The sequence below is a fragment of the Cebidichthys violaceus genome, unplaced genomic scaffold, assembly GCF_023349555.1.
Source record: "Cebidichthys violaceus isolate CVI_PGR_0920_01 unplaced genomic scaffold, fCebVio1.0.p SCAF_11, whole genome shotgun sequence".
Classification (NCBI taxonomy): domain Eukaryota; kingdom Metazoa; phylum Chordata; class Actinopteri; order Perciformes; family Stichaeidae; genus Cebidichthys; species Cebidichthys violaceus.
Window position 1 is genome coordinate 14,159,325 of NW_027176274.1, and position 14,962 is coordinate 14,174,286.

The window sequence follows — 14,962 nt, forward strand, 5'->3', positions numbered from 1 at the left end:
AGCAGATGTAAAGACTTTGCAGGGAATGGAAAGGCAAAAGGCTCTCACACTTGCTGTTTTCACCATTTATTGGGAATATTTCGGCCTTTTACACAAACTACCCTAAGGTGCACTTAATTCACATCTCAAACCGATATTTTCAGTTTCACTTTATTTGAATTCCAGTTTGCATTTAAAAAAGTTCAAAGATCATCTACAATTCTCAAAAACAGAGAGGGAGGGGCATTACATTAGAAGTAAATGTGTTGATACTGCAAGAGTGAGAAGGTAAGTTACCTACTTTTGACATTACAGTATAAGATTACACACAAAAAAATTATAAAACATTATCAAACGTCGTTGTACTGCAGATGAATCATGAAGGTGTCTGTCACTATTTGCCAAACAGCCACCCTTGGAAAGTTTGATCAAACCCTGGAATACCTCCTTTGCTTTTGAGTCTTTGATATTGCCCTTTTTTTCAAATCATTTTCCACTTGTAAAAAAAAAAATGACAATTTGCAGTGAGAGCTGAGTGGACTAATTTGAATTCAGTTGCAGAGTTGCAAGAAAAAGAAACCCCTTCATTGAAAGTCTGTCTCTCCATCAGATTTGAGCTGCTCCACGTGCTGAACTTTGACTCCGTCAGGAGGCGAATGAGCGTCATAGTCAAGTCAAGCGCAGGTAAGATGTACTCAATGCTATCTTCATGCAGTTTATAAATCCATGGTCGGACACCAGACTCCTCTTTCAGTTTGTTTGAAAGGGTTTTTTTGTGTGTGCTTTTGTGGCATCTCAGGAGAATGCCTGCTGTTTTGCAAGGGGGCAGACTCATCCATCTTTCCTCGTGTCGTGTCTGGGAAGGTGGAGCAGGTGAAAGCCCGGGTGGAACAGAATGCTGTTGTAAGTGTACAGTTTTGGTGCATTGTGTCAGGCCAGTTCTGGAATAGATATATTTTGCATTGATAAATCCATATATGATGGCCATCCATCTCTCTCTCTCTTCTTCCCCGTAATGCAGGAGGGGCTGCGGACTCTGTGCGTTGCTTATCGAAGGCTGTCAGAGTCCGAATACCAGGAGGCGTGTCATCACCTGAACGAAGCCAAGCTGGCCCTGCAGGACAGGGAGCAGAGGCTGGCGCAGGCCTATGACATCATTGAGAGGGACTTTGTGCTTTTGGGAGCGACGGCAGTGGAGGACAGGTTGGTTGCCAGGGAGAGAGGGAGAGATTTAAAAACAGCTCAGCAGCAGCGTTGGGGGGACAAAGGGGAAGATTAATGAGTCATGAAGCCGTCTTCAAAGTATAGTAATGACTCATGAGGGTAAAAAAAGATTAAGTCCGGGTTCTGATAGGTGACTCACTACCTTTGCTGCTGTGCCTTTTGTTTCCTTTTTTTCCATTTTATGTTCTGCTCTGTTAGAATACAAGATGTGTTTGAGCTCTTACAAGGTAGACCCCAGTATAGTTTTCCCCAACTGATCAATCAGCTGCTTGACAGTTTGACTGCCTTGTAGATAAACTGGAGAAGGGAAGGGACAGGATTGGTCACGCATTGATAAGTTATCACCTGCTAGTAGTTGATTGATTGAAGTTTTGATGGATGCTTTAACCTACCCCACTGGAGGCTGAAACCCTTATCGACTTATTGATGCGCAGGCTCCAGGAGAAAGCTGCGGACACCATTGAGTCACTGCACAAAGCCGGGATGAAAGTTTGGGTCCTGACGGGGGACAAGATGGAGACGGCAGCGGCTACCTGCTACGCCAGCAAGCTGTTCCGCCGCAGCACCCAGATCCTCGAGCTGACCAAGAAACGCACAGAGGAGCAGAGTCTGCACGATGTTCTGTTCGAACTAAACAGGACGGTTCTCAGACAACGCTCTATTTCTGGGTATGACATCATTCATGTGTATACCTGCAGTGCTTATTGTTTTCTCTGTCAGTCGTTTGGTCTATACCACATCAGTAAATAGTGATCGCAAGTTTAGAGCCCAAGGTGAATTTACTAAAATGTAAAACAAGAACGAGCTGCAAATGATCACATCTGGAACCATCACATTTTGAAAATGACCATCGAGTAATTTATTATTCGACTTACAGTTACAGCTTGACGGTGTATACACAACATCTTGCATGGTGAATGCTGTGGATCCATGCATCACATAATCATAAATAATATTTCCATTTAACGCAAGTTCAGAGAAGTAGAATATCAAGACTGCAGACTGATCTACGAAGCTTTCCTGTTGATCGGTCTGTGATATTTTGATCCAGGTTGTCAGTAGACTGCCTCGACTTCGGTCTGATCATCGACGGGGCCACTCTGTCTGCAGTACTAAAGCCCAAACAGGAGGGGGCCGGTTCCGGCAACTACAGAGAGATCTTTTTAGAGATCTGTCGCAACTGTAGCGCTGTGCTTTGCTGTCGGATGGCACCACTGCAGAAAGCACAGGTGAGAGAGCTGCGCTTCACTTTACAGATATAGTCCGGACCCATTCCTCAGTGACAAACAGTGGTAGTGACTGACGTTGGGCTTTTGTTTCTGCAGATTGTGAAGCTAATTAAAGTCTCCAAGGAGCACCCCATAACCCTCGCCATCGGCGATGGGGCCAACGATGTCAGCATGATCCTGGAAGCACATGTGGGCATTGGTGAGTACATTTCAACACCGTAATAAACGTCTATTAATAAATGAAAGACGCTGCCTCTTTTAGAGCAGGCAGGAATCCTTGTCAGATATGTACTGAGACAGGAGGTTTAACATTTGACAGTGAACTTTTATTATTAAATTCTTTCAACAGAAATCCTTACTTGAATAAATTATTAAATAAATAATTAGAATTGGTAACTACATAAATAAATAATATATTGAACTTGATTTTTAAAAATGACCACATATACCTACACATTCATTGAATAAAACATGCATGCACTTGGTTTCTATTTGACTATCTGCCAACATAATATATTTGTGAAAAGCCAGTTTTGCCTCACCTATATAATAGTATATTAGTTGGGCTCTAGTCTCCATATTTAGAAAACCACCATTGTGTGTTACACCCATGGCTGTGTAATAATCCTAATTCAGATTTCATGTAACCCATCTCCCTTTTCTCCTGAAGGCATCATGGGTAAAGAGGGCCGACAGGCGGCAAGGAACAGCGACTATGCCATCCCGAAGTTCAAACACCTGAAGAAGATGCTGCTCGTTCATGGCCACTACTATTACATCCGGATTGCTGAACTTGTTCAGTACTTCTTCTACAAGGTACGAGACGAATGCCTTGTGCGCGCCACTGGCTCACACGTTCTAATCACTTTATGCTAATTTCCAGTGAAACACTGAGTTAAAAAGAACCAGATTTTGCAGCTACTCTGACAGATTACCGGATTCATGAATCCCCGGTGAAACATTCTCTCCTGGATTCATGGCTCCGATGATCAGTGTGGGCGGCTTCCACAGCAAGCAGTGCCCTGCCAACTGATTCATTTTTTTCTTCTTTTGGCAGGCCAGCTCTTTGCGGCCCACTCAGTGAGCTTATAGCAAGCAATCTCTGCATAAACAGAAATGTGTAGATGGTGGCATTTTTAGATTCTTCAAATCTTTTCCCGTGTACTCGTCACAAGCTGATCACTCTCTCTATGTGTTGTCTCCTCCTCTTAAATCTCTCCAGAATGTATGCTTCATCTTCCCTCAGTTCCTGTACCAGTTCTTCTGTGGTTTCTCCCAGCAGGTAAGTACATCCTACTGTTAGGGCTCCAGTCTGCAAGCTCACAGTGTAATATGTGCAACGCCGTTACATATCCTAACAGTGTCACAAATTGAACTGTCTTCATGTTGCAATTAATGATTTTTCAATGTTTATGTTTAAAGCTGCATTAATTAGTGTCAGAGAATGAACACTCTACTCAGCAGTTCCCCTCATTTTCACCCTTTTTCATGACCCACAAACTCCACTGTCATCAATCTTATTTCCAGCTCTAATAAACCCACTTCACTGTACCTGCCAAACACCAAAACGGCTGAGTTTACAACTAGCTGGTCTCAAAGAAGCACATCTAGCAGCTGAAGGACCTGCTATTTTTCCCAGAACAGAGCTAAAAGGAGACTCATAATCGTCGAATAGGGAAAGCCACAACTGTAAATGAAAGCTCATGTTGCCTGCTGTATTTGAAACTAGACAATTATGTGCAACATGTTCATTATAACAACAAAAACTTTAATTTGTCAATATATTCAGCTTGTTCTGCTGCCCACAAGTGGCCAAAAACAACCAATTAAAGTAGCTTTGAGGTTGATGTCATCTGTATTGTCTTTGTCCCTCTGCAGCCTCTGTACGACACCGCCTATTTGACGTTGTACAACATCAGCTTCACCTCACTCCCCATCCTCCTCTACAGCCTGGTTGAGCAGCACATCACCATTGAGAGGCTCAAGAGGGACCCCTCCTTGTACAAGTCAGCGCAGTTCTGATGCAAAAAAAATAGCATTTGTATCTTTTCCGTGACTTTTATGATACAATCTCTGTTTCTTTTGCTCAGCTGTTCCTTTTGTCTGCTGTCTTTCTTAGGGACATAGCGAAGAACTCCCTCCTCCGCTGGCCCGTCTTCATGTATTGGACGTGCCTGGGTGTGTTTGACGCTGTTATCTTCTTCTTTGGTGCCTATTTCCTGTTTGACAACACCACCTTCACCAGCAATGGCCAGGTGAGCCTATGTCAACAGAGGCAGTGGGATCCGTCATTTTCGTGAAACGAGTACAAATAGATCAGTTTGTGGGGCGTTCGAGGTGTCCTTTAGGGAAATTGAAAGAGAATAATGGACACAAAGTTAGTGCTCCCTTTAAGAACACTCATCCATCTCCATTGGATTCTCATGAAAGAGGAGTTAAGTGTTACAGGATGACTTTGTGGTCATGTTTTTGTTATTATGGGTCTGTAACAGTAAGGTTTCTGTCCCGGGCCCCCCGATAGGTCAGCAGCATCGGATCTCCATTCATATCGACAACGCAGTAGCATCTTTCTCTGTATTGTTAATTTGTATCATGTCAACTGTTTTCAATTGCCTTTGGTCCTGTTTTTTAAGTTGAAACATCCTGAAATTCATTTTTCCCTTTGTCCTGATTCCTTTCTCTTTTCTTCCCCCTCCTTCTCTCTGCTTCCTTTCTCTTTATTTTGCTCCACTTCCTCCTCCTCTTCTTCTTCTTCTTCTTCTTCTTCTTCTTCTTCTTCTTCCTCAGCTTATGACCACCAACACACAGATGGTAAGCCTATCTCCCTCCCTGTCAGCTCTCTCTGTCTTTTACACTTTTTTAGTTCCTGTCGTACCGTTTAAGCTTTCAGTTTGACCGTTTCATCCAGTTTCATCCAGTTTCATCCCTCCTCACTTCATCCTCCATGCCCTTTCATTTGAATGTGTAGTTTTCCTGTGCTCCATTATTCCTCTAATCTCTGTAAAGCCCTGAATCCTACACAGTACCTGATCTTAACAACTCCACTGACATAGTAGAAACCTTAGATGCTCCCCCACATTATCCTTGTGTTTCGTTGTGCTAGTAAGTAGAATAATGCTAGTATGCACTATAGATTAAGATCTAACATCTGTTTGTTGTTCTGTTTAACGTGTTTGTGCATCTGTGTGTGTTCGTACGTCCAATGTATTTGTGGTAGCAGTTCTTGGGGTTGGGTAGTTTTTAATTTCACTGCTCCAGCATCCAGGGGTTGGCTGGACCGGTGACAAACAAACAAAAATAAAGCAGGTTTAAAATGGAAATTCCCACTGTTTATTGCATCCATAAAGAAAATAATGAATGGAAGGAGGCACTCTTGCAAAGAAGGTGCGCTGGTACCAACAACCAGCTGTGGTTATTACATAAATTCCCGTCTTTCTTCGTCTTGATTTCCCTCCACCCCCCTCCCTCTTTCATTACCTCCCTCTCAACTCTCATTCCATCTGTCACTCCTGATGTCTGCTTAAACCGTTTCTAGGATTTCAGCAGGTAGAAAGATTTGGATGCAAAGAGGGAAGGGAAGGGAAAATATTCTCAGTTTATTGGCTCCAAAGCTTAAAAGAAACACTACTCCGATTCAAACAGACCACATTTCCCCTTTGTTGTGCTATGCACTGTAAAACCACAGGATGTCCACCAATCCATGGATGCTGGGTGATAGGGGTGTGTGATTGATGTGGCCGCTAACCCTCTTCTTCCCCTCCTTCCCTCGCAGATGTTTGGGAACTGGACCTTCGGGACTCTCGTCTTTACTGTGCTGGTCTTCACCGTTACGCTCAAGGTGCGTGAGCACATGTCTTCAGAAGTGAAACAGGGAAGAAAAGAGACACCCCAATGTTCCCTCCGTTTAAATGAGTTCATTACCATTGCATGTGTGCCCCATCGTATGCGTGGACAAGCTCGCGGCGCACACGTTAACTAGCATGTTACGTAAATGATTGACTACACACTGGCCGCTCAGTTTGCACAACAGTAAACCCTAAAGGCAAAGTCATTGACTTCATTGACAGGCTGAGTGTTTTTATGTGTGCATTCTGTTTGTTTCAGCTTGCCTTGGACACACACCACTGGACCTGGATCAATCACTTTGTCATCTGGGGGTCACTACTTTTCTACGTTATTTTCTCTCTTCTCTGGGGAGGCATCATTTGGTAAAATATGCTTTGGTTTTTTCTAGCAAGTGCAACTTTTTTCTAGCTTCGGAGATTTGTGAAACCCTTCTCTGTCTTTCCCGTTGCTGCGTAGGCCCTTCCTGAACTACCAGAGGATGTACTACGTGTTCATGCAGATGCTGTCCAGCGGTCCGGCCTGGCTCAGCATCATCCTGCTTATAACGGTCAGCTTGCTGCCAGATGTCATCAAGAAGGTCCTCTGCAGGGCCATGTGTCCCACAGCCACCGAACGTGCACAGGTACGATCTCGGCACCGAGCTTTAAATTGTCTTGTCCCCAGGTTAGCTGTTTTCCTGTAGCAACTTCTGCTTTGCTAAAATCATTAACCAATTAATGCTTTCCCATTTTTTTAAATTGTGCCTTTTTAGCAGACCATTTCAGTTCATAAACTGAAATGGTCTGATATAGTATGTAGAATCCACTTCTATGCTAGCTGATACTTCAAGTTTTGACTGTAAGAAACCACATGAGTAAGCTGCAAATCTATTCCACTCAATTAATCATCCAGGAACGCCATTAGAATCCCTAATAGCTTTGAGCAGCAGTGTGATTTAGAATGACTTTCTGTTCCCTGTGGCTTAGCTTCACCTCTCCGTGAAACAAGCTTCACCGTGAATGGCAAAATGAATGAAAGGTCTGACAGATTTCTCCCTGCTGTGCTCTTTCTTCTCTTTTCTCCCTTCTCACTGCAATCTGATGGACCACCATCATCCACACCATCCTCCCTTTTCCTTTCATTCACCGGCCTTATCCTTCTTTTTCTTCCTTTCTTTTTTCTCCCCCTTCAATACCCTCTCCTCTCTTGTGTCCCCCTCCCCCCCACTGCTCCTGTGACTCTGCACTCTGCACTCACGCGCTCTTTCGGGGGGTAACTGCAGTCCACTCGCCCGTGCCTTACTGTGGAGCCATCCACCATCTTCATGCTTTCTCAGTCCTCCAGCAGAATGAGTTTCTGATTGGCCCAGAGAGACGAGAGAGGAGCAGGAAGAGGAGGTGACTCTCTCTTTTAAGCCCTCGTCTCTGTATGCACGGTGGTATGTCTCAGTGTAAACCACTTATTACTGTCTCACTTACTGCCTCGCTTCATGTGAAACTAACTACTAGGTCGCTATTGATGACAATAGTGAAACAGTGTTTGGTTTGTAAACCAGGTTAGATTATATTTTCCTGTCACCCTTTCCATTATATTTATATTGTGTGTCTTTTGTGTTTTGTTTTATATATACTGTTTAAGATATTTAAATTGCATGCCATGATTTGTGATGTCTTTTATTTTGTCACCTTGTTGTGTATTTTTAAATGATTTTGGCATATATGGGATCACAGTTTTTCCAAAATTGTTAGTCAGAAACAAATCAGTTGGATTTTCAGAATGTCTTCCAGGCAAAACACCAGTTTGATATTTCTTATTATCTATTATGGTTATTCAAAAATCATCATCAACTGTTTCGATAAATTATTATTTGTTTCAAGTAATTTTCAAAGCCAAAATCACAAAGCTCCGGCTTCTCTGATCTTAAAATAAGCAGTTTCTTTTCTGTTATATTATTGTAAAATGATTGTTGTAGGGTTTTGGACGTTAGTTGGACAAAAAGAGACATTTGAAGACATTTTCTCTAATTTCTGACATTTTATAGACTAAAAGATTTATTGAGAAAATAGGCTTTACTTGCTGTCCCAATTCATTGTCATCACTAAACCATTCCAGATCATGTGTTAGCTATCACATCAGCCTGAAGTTGATTTACAGAAATGGTGTGCAATCCCGAAAGAAGGTTATCAACCTTTTATTGCCAAAGATCCACAACACTGTTTAAGCTTCCCTCTAAAATGTGTCCTTGGAGATCAAATCAGGTTTGGACGGTGGTATTTACAGCTGTGACTAACCCAGAATGCACTGGGGCCTTATCTGAAGTCCCATTCAGAGTTGGCTGGGGATGTGAGTGACCATGTACACTGAACATGAAAGTGTAATCACTGCACTGAAAGCTTTTTCAGTTTAGTTGCGGTGGTCACAGTTACCACAAACAATATCAAACTAGCCAAGGCCAGTGAGTATATCTGGATACAAGACGCACGGTCTGAACAGGTTCATTCATCACCTCACTTTCCTTTAACGTCATCCACAGAAGGTAAGGACAGCGGGGCCCCTGGAGGGCTGTGTGGCTCCTGGCACTGCAGATGGTGGAGGGGGAAGCAATGAGAGGAACCCGCTCCACCCTGGTAGGACCTGTGAGGGAGACAGTGGAGAGAAAGCTGCTAGGAACTATGACTCCATGATGTCACACAGCCACAGCACCCCTCCCAGCACACCCAAGAGTGCACCCCCCTAGGTGGGCTAGGGTCACCATGGTAACGGCACACAGAGGGCGTTTACCGCGGGGAGTCGGGTTCCTGAAGCTGCTGCCGGGATGCTTCCTGCTGCTCTGCACTGCATGGGGCATGTTGTTGTGCTATTGCTCAGGCTGGGGGGTGGGGGGGGGGGGGTTTGCTAGATAACTGAATCTATACAAGATGTTTCCTTTCGTCAAACCTACTTTCAGGAATTGCAACCTCCAATTAAGTCTGCAGTGCTAGTTGCAAAGCATGCTGTGCTTCTCACTGCATGTGGGATGGGAATTGACTTGATCAGGGTAGCAGCCAATTGAGGAATTCTATCCTCTCTTTATTAGACCCAGGCTACTTAATTTCATCCGTTGCCACTTGTCATGTGGGCAACAAGTAGTAGGCTTGTCGTGACTCCTCTTTGGTGCTGGACTGCAGCTTAAGACAGATGTGAAAGTAAGCAAGAGGAGCTCACACTGAAGGTTCTGGGTCAAAGGAGGTTTAGATGTGAAATTTGAGATGACTGAGCGGGTCATACAGATTTGAATAACGTTTAGTTGGTAACTTTGGTCATTTTATTAGGCAGGGTCATCAGTAGGTTACCTAATCCAACTCGATGTCACAGATGAAACTGAAAAATCCAAGTTGCCCAGGCAGCATGTATCTGGAAAGTATCATCTTGTATCAGGAATACTGATGACATCTGGTGTTGGAAGATGGAATAGCAAGTGTAACTTATGTCTTCATTTTATAATCTGTCACCACTATTAATCACAATGGGAATGTTCAGAGGGTTTCTCATCATTGATCAGTAAATTATGCCCAGAATCCACGCTGTTTGTTCAGTAAATTTGATCCAAGCGTCTCTAACCAACCATTAAAACAAAACATCTGGATATATAAAACAAATCTATTAAACCTTCTGAATGAATCCCTGTTGTCCGATCTTATGCATCAAGCTGTCTCACATTCTCTTCTCATTCACAAGTTGTTTGATCTGCATGGTGCAATTCTTCTCATTTCATTTTTTTATTTTTATTTATTTATGTATTTCCTTTTCCCTCTTCTGTGGTTCGGATCTCCCTTGTGACAAGACATCCTTCCTTCTCTCCGTAGGATGATGAGAAGCTGTCGCGGGCTTGCGTGGCCGAGTTGACTCCACTGTCCCTTCGTCGATCCTACAAAGGCACGAGCACGGACTCCTCTCGCCTCCACCTCGGCGCTGCGGAGACACTGTCGCTCCGCAGGTCTGATCCCCTTCCTCAGAAACTACTGGTCCACTTGGCGGAAGGTGGAGGGGCAGACGTGTGCTCTCTCAGCCCTTACATGCTCCGTCTCTCGGGAGAAGGGTTTGCCTACTACGCTCCAGGGCCCGAGACCTCCTTGTGAACACAAAAACGCGGCCTCCGAAACTATGTGCATGTGGATCTCGCGGGCCGAAAACATAAAAGTGCATCAGCGCCTGGGTGTGGGACCGAGAGACGGCATCTCAAGGATCAAGGATTTCTAGAGCAAAATACAAACAAACATCTTCACATGCATCCACCTCCATACTGAACTCACCGTGTGCATTTTCTGGGCTACACCTGAGTGGACAACCCTTTAGATATTTCAGCCCCGACGCCTCATCTTCATACTTTGGTAACATCTTTTCGATTCAGTGTAGTCCCCTATCTTAGTCTCAACCAAGTTCCTACCCAAACTCTTACTTGAACAAGTCTAAGAACAAAGGGGCGAAGGTGCATTGTTTCACGCACTATTGAACTGTCCTGTGTCAACATGTCCACAGTCAGGCCTTTTTGTACTCCTTGTCCTCATTTTCAGTCTCCCGTTCTTGCCTGTTCCTCCACTTTCCGTGTCCCGTTTGCTTCTTTGTTAATGTTTGTTGAAAACATTTATGTACCGTTTTTGGTCTGGCCAAGTATGGTTGCGGCCGTCAAGCTCAACCCTTTAGGTGTGTGTGCGTGTGCATGTGCGCGACTGTATGCATGAATTTGCCTGTTACTGTATGTTTGTACGTGACACACCTTTGCCTTACAGGTAGCCACACAGCAGCAGGCTAGTAGCCAAAGGAGAAAGGTGTAAAAAGAAAAACAACCAATAATAATAAAAAAAGTAGAAGAGGTGTAATACAAAGCCTTACACACACACACAGCTGCAGGAGGGAAATGGGGGGAATCTGAAGAGGGATGTGCCGTATACTAGCCACCCTGCCTTAATTCATAGATACTGATTTTTAGTGGATTATATTTCTAAGTCAGTTTAAACATGCTTGTGAGTGGACCGGTTCAGAGGGCATACGTGTCTGGTAGTGTGTCAATTATTCCTCTTCTTTTACCCTCACGATTGTGTCGACTTTTGTTTTCTTCTTATCTGCCAGTGTAGCATGTCGGATCTCCCTGCAGCATGCTGATCCGCTCCTCTCTCGGTTCTTCCATATCCTCCCTCGTCCCGGACATCATTCATCATGAACCGTATCCCGACACCTTTGTCTTTCTCCCAACAATGAGCACACTGTACCCACTCCTGCCCCAGTGTGGTCCTGTGGGGTAACAGCAGCAGCAGCAGCCCCGGACTCGCAGAGTCTTTATTTATGGATGTCCTAAATGACTTGCTACTCCTCCCTGTTGCATTGTGCTTGTGTGTTTGCTGCCATGCTCTGTGTTATGCAAAAGTTAACGTAAGAATGCTGATGTCATGTTGTCACATTATAAGGTTTTTTTTTCTCTGTGTTGCATTTATCTATGAGTTATTCTGTATTGTTCTAAAAATGATTGATGGCGGTCACTGTTGATGTATGGATGTAACTTAAAAAAAACAACTTTTGATATATATTGTAGTGAGAAGAGATGTTCTTTAGTCTGTTGTAAGTAGACTTGAAGCGGCGATGTCACAATCAAATCGATAGAATGTTGAACTGATTTGTCCATCATGTCCTCCAGCTGAAGATTGTAGCTCATTATGGATGAACCACTTTTCTGCATTTCTAACATCCGAAGTCCTCTTTGTCCAAAGCATATCTGTCCTGTTGCACAGCAAGTGACTGACTCTGGAAGTCTTGAATGTCAGATTCCGAAGCATTTTTGTATGTTTATACAGTTTATTTTCATACACATCACCATCTGCCAACATGTATAGATTTAATAACAGGTGTTCGGTATTTTTTTACTGGGGCATAGATGATTTTTCAGTTTGGTTGGAGGTCTGGATTTGTCTCTTTCAGTTTTCACTCAAAGCCCACAAGCCTCCACAAGTGTTTGAACTTGGGGGCTCAACGTCCTGACCTCAGTAGATTAATAGAAGGGCCTTGGTGCTTGTTATGCAGTGTCCCACCTCACTGTGCTGTTGCCATACTGTATCCAGACATATTCTACATGTCACGTACAAATCCTACCATAACAATGCTATAAGGTCTATTTTACTTTAATAGTGTAATGGGGAATTCTTTGGAGTCATTCTTTAAACAGTTTATCTGAGTCCTCCACAGTCATTTTTGTGTTGTCCACATTGAATATTTCTTTTGCTACTTTTGTATCCCAGAGAGAAGACTATATTTTAACTGTTAGAATGTGTGTTCAAGTTTGTAACCAAAATTAGAGCAACATATACATTATATGATTCATTAGAGATTTACAATACAAATAGGTCTACACACTGCACTTTGTTCTACAACAGATCAGTTTCCCCCCTAAAACAAGGTCTAATGTCCGTCGTCTAGGGGCTTATAAGTGTTCACTCTTCCTCACAAGTTATTTTTTTAAGAATGTAGTGGGTGAGAAAAAAAAAAAAAGTGACCAAATAACTTGACTAGGAACTGTAGCCCCTATCTCAAATGGGTTTATCGCACCAGCCTTCTACTGCTGATCAGAATGTCAAACTGCTTTTTCTAAGTCCATCAGCAGAACAGCAGGTGCTCATCCTGTCACCCCTGAGCTTGGCAAATGTCTGAAATGTCGACTTCTGTGCTCTGAGCAGCACGCCTCTCATATCATACCTTCAGTACAGCACTGTTTGTATTACTAAACAGGTTTTGAGAATTTACTTTTTGTTTTGGATAAAGACTTTAAAAGTTCAGTTATTGACTTTTTGCCAGCCTGTCTGTAGCAAATGGGGGCAGAGCACTGTATTGTCATTCTGCTTGTAATAAAGAACGAGTGAAAGCATTTGTCACCTGTGTTCATTTTATATCATTTCTGCCATTATCCGTAAATATCTCTCTCTTGTCATTTCAGACCTCAATCAATTTCCACCATTCCCCGGTCACATGATCGTCACGTGGCAGCACACCTGCGCCTCATTCACGCTAATCAGCCACTCTGTACCAGCCCACAGATATTAGCCTTATGCCGGGTTGTCTAATATCAGTTTAGCTACTATAACATTGTCATACTCATGAGGAACAATTCAAAAATAAAAAAATGCAGCAGAACCACTCTTTTTTTTATTCCACACATTTGTCTACATTGTCAAAACTTGGCGCATATATTACCCACAATGCAACTCGACCCCCGCTAGCTTTTCTCCCGTTGTCATTGTCAAGTCTGAGCCTCTGGAAGTCATCTAACGTTAGATTAACTATGCAGTGGATGAAGATGGAAGGGATGCCACATATCCGGGCATGGATCATACAGCACCCGCAGTATTAAAAGGTAATGTTAATTTGTTTATGCCTGTCTACCTCTCCTTAGCAGGCTAACATGTATTTGAATTGGGAAGTTGGCTAAAAAGTTAGCATGCTAATTTTAGCTAACTAGTTAACTTAGCTAGTTAATGTTGACTGTAAGCAGTTAACTGCAGGAACGGCAATTCGTTTAAAAACATCTGACTTTAGTTGATAGTGCGTTAGTGCCAGAAACAGTGTTAAAGTGTAAATTAGCAATTAATTACTGTTAATTATTTAGCTTCGCATCTTCGGCGCCCTTTCTGCTGTTGATTCAACTATAATTTTCAAAGTATCTTTTGGTTTAACTAATGTTTAGGTCAACATTGATGATATAGGCCTACTCATTTTGTTGGCTAACGTTAGCAGGCATGGTACTTTTAAAACCATTCCTGCATTAACTGGAAAGGGCAGACAAACGGTATTCTAACGTCTCATAAGCTACAGTAGCTGCTGCACTCCGGCTTGTAAGGTGCGTCTCTGCCGCCGCCATCTTGCAGCAGGTTCTGACCCATTAAAATAAAATGTGACTTTTGTGCTGCTTTTGGATGTCATAACGAAAGAAATGCCAAAACCAAACAGCAGGGATCAGCATTTCACAGGCGACAAGTTGTTTTACAATATTTTACTGTGTTGAATTTGATATCAAAATAAATTATACTTATTTTAACCTTTCATAATGTTATGTGACTGTCCTGAAACAAGTTAAACTATCTTTGTCAGGGCAAGATTCATCACCTCCTGAATCGACTACTGCAACTGCATTCTTCACGGCACATCATCCAAAATCCTAAATAAACTCCAGTATATCCAAAACTCTGCTGCTCGCCTGCTCTCCCGCTCCGGTGAGCACATCACCCCTGTTCTCCAGAACTTCCACTGGCTCCCCATCCCACAACGGATCGAATACAAAACCCTTCTCCTCACTCATAAAGCCCTCCATAATCAGGCCCCCTCCTACCTCACTGACCTGCTCCACCACCACACTCCATCCCGTCGGCTCCGCTCCTCTGATGCCAACCTCCTGTCCCTTCCACCCAGGACCAAGCACCGGACATGGGGTGACAGAGCCTTCTCCGTACCTGTCCCCTCCCTCTGGAACTCTCTCCCCAAACACATCCGAGACTGCACTGAACTTTCCATGTTCAAAACCCACCTTTTCAAAACTGCTTTTAATGTGTGACCATTATTGTGTGTTTTATGTTTTTTATAGTGTATAGCTTTTACATATGTTGATTTTAATGTAAAGTGTCTTTGAGTACTATGAAAAGCGCTCGATAAATAAAATGTATTATTAAGATTAACATTTTTATTGT

General features: G+C 43.1%; 1 protein-coding gene across 7 annotated transcripts in view; it reads left to right on the plus strand.

Annotated features, from left to right (window-relative positions):
* Positions 1-13,149, plus strand: part of LOC137868316 (phospholipid-transporting ATPase IH-like) — a 31,919-nt gene extending 18,770 nt beyond the window's left edge. For 2 of the 7 annotated variants that reach the window (XM_068705015.1, XM_068705018.1), the window contains 15 exons: positions 590-663; positions 779-882; positions 1,001-1,182; positions 1,638-1,871; positions 2,255-2,432; positions 2,529-2,631; positions 3,103-3,248; positions 3,655-3,714; positions 4,311-4,438; positions 4,552-4,687; positions 5,220-5,243; positions 6,205-6,270; positions 6,537-6,640; positions 6,735-6,900; positions 10,103-13,149. In XM_068705015.1, coding sequence (XP_068561116.1) covers positions 590-663; positions 779-882; positions 1,001-1,182; positions 1,638-1,871; positions 2,255-2,432; positions 2,529-2,631; positions 3,103-3,248; positions 3,655-3,714; positions 4,311-4,438; positions 4,552-4,687; positions 5,220-5,243; positions 6,205-6,270; positions 6,537-6,640; positions 6,735-6,900; positions 10,103-10,375 — 1,978 coding nt within the window. In that variant the 3' untranslated portion in view covers positions 10,376-13,149. Of the gene's footprint in view, positions 1-589; positions 664-778; positions 883-1,000; positions 1,183-1,637; positions 1,872-2,254; positions 2,433-2,528; positions 2,632-3,102; positions 3,249-3,654; positions 3,715-4,310; positions 4,439-4,551; positions 4,688-5,219; positions 5,244-6,204; positions 6,271-6,536; positions 6,641-6,734; positions 6,901-7,539; positions 7,655-8,790; positions 9,014-10,102 lie in introns of those variants that run through there. The other 5 variants (XM_068705017.1, XM_068705020.1, XM_068705019.1 and 2 more) reach the window with 5 other exon arrangements.
* Positions 13,150-14,962: the final 1,813 nt, after the last annotated feature.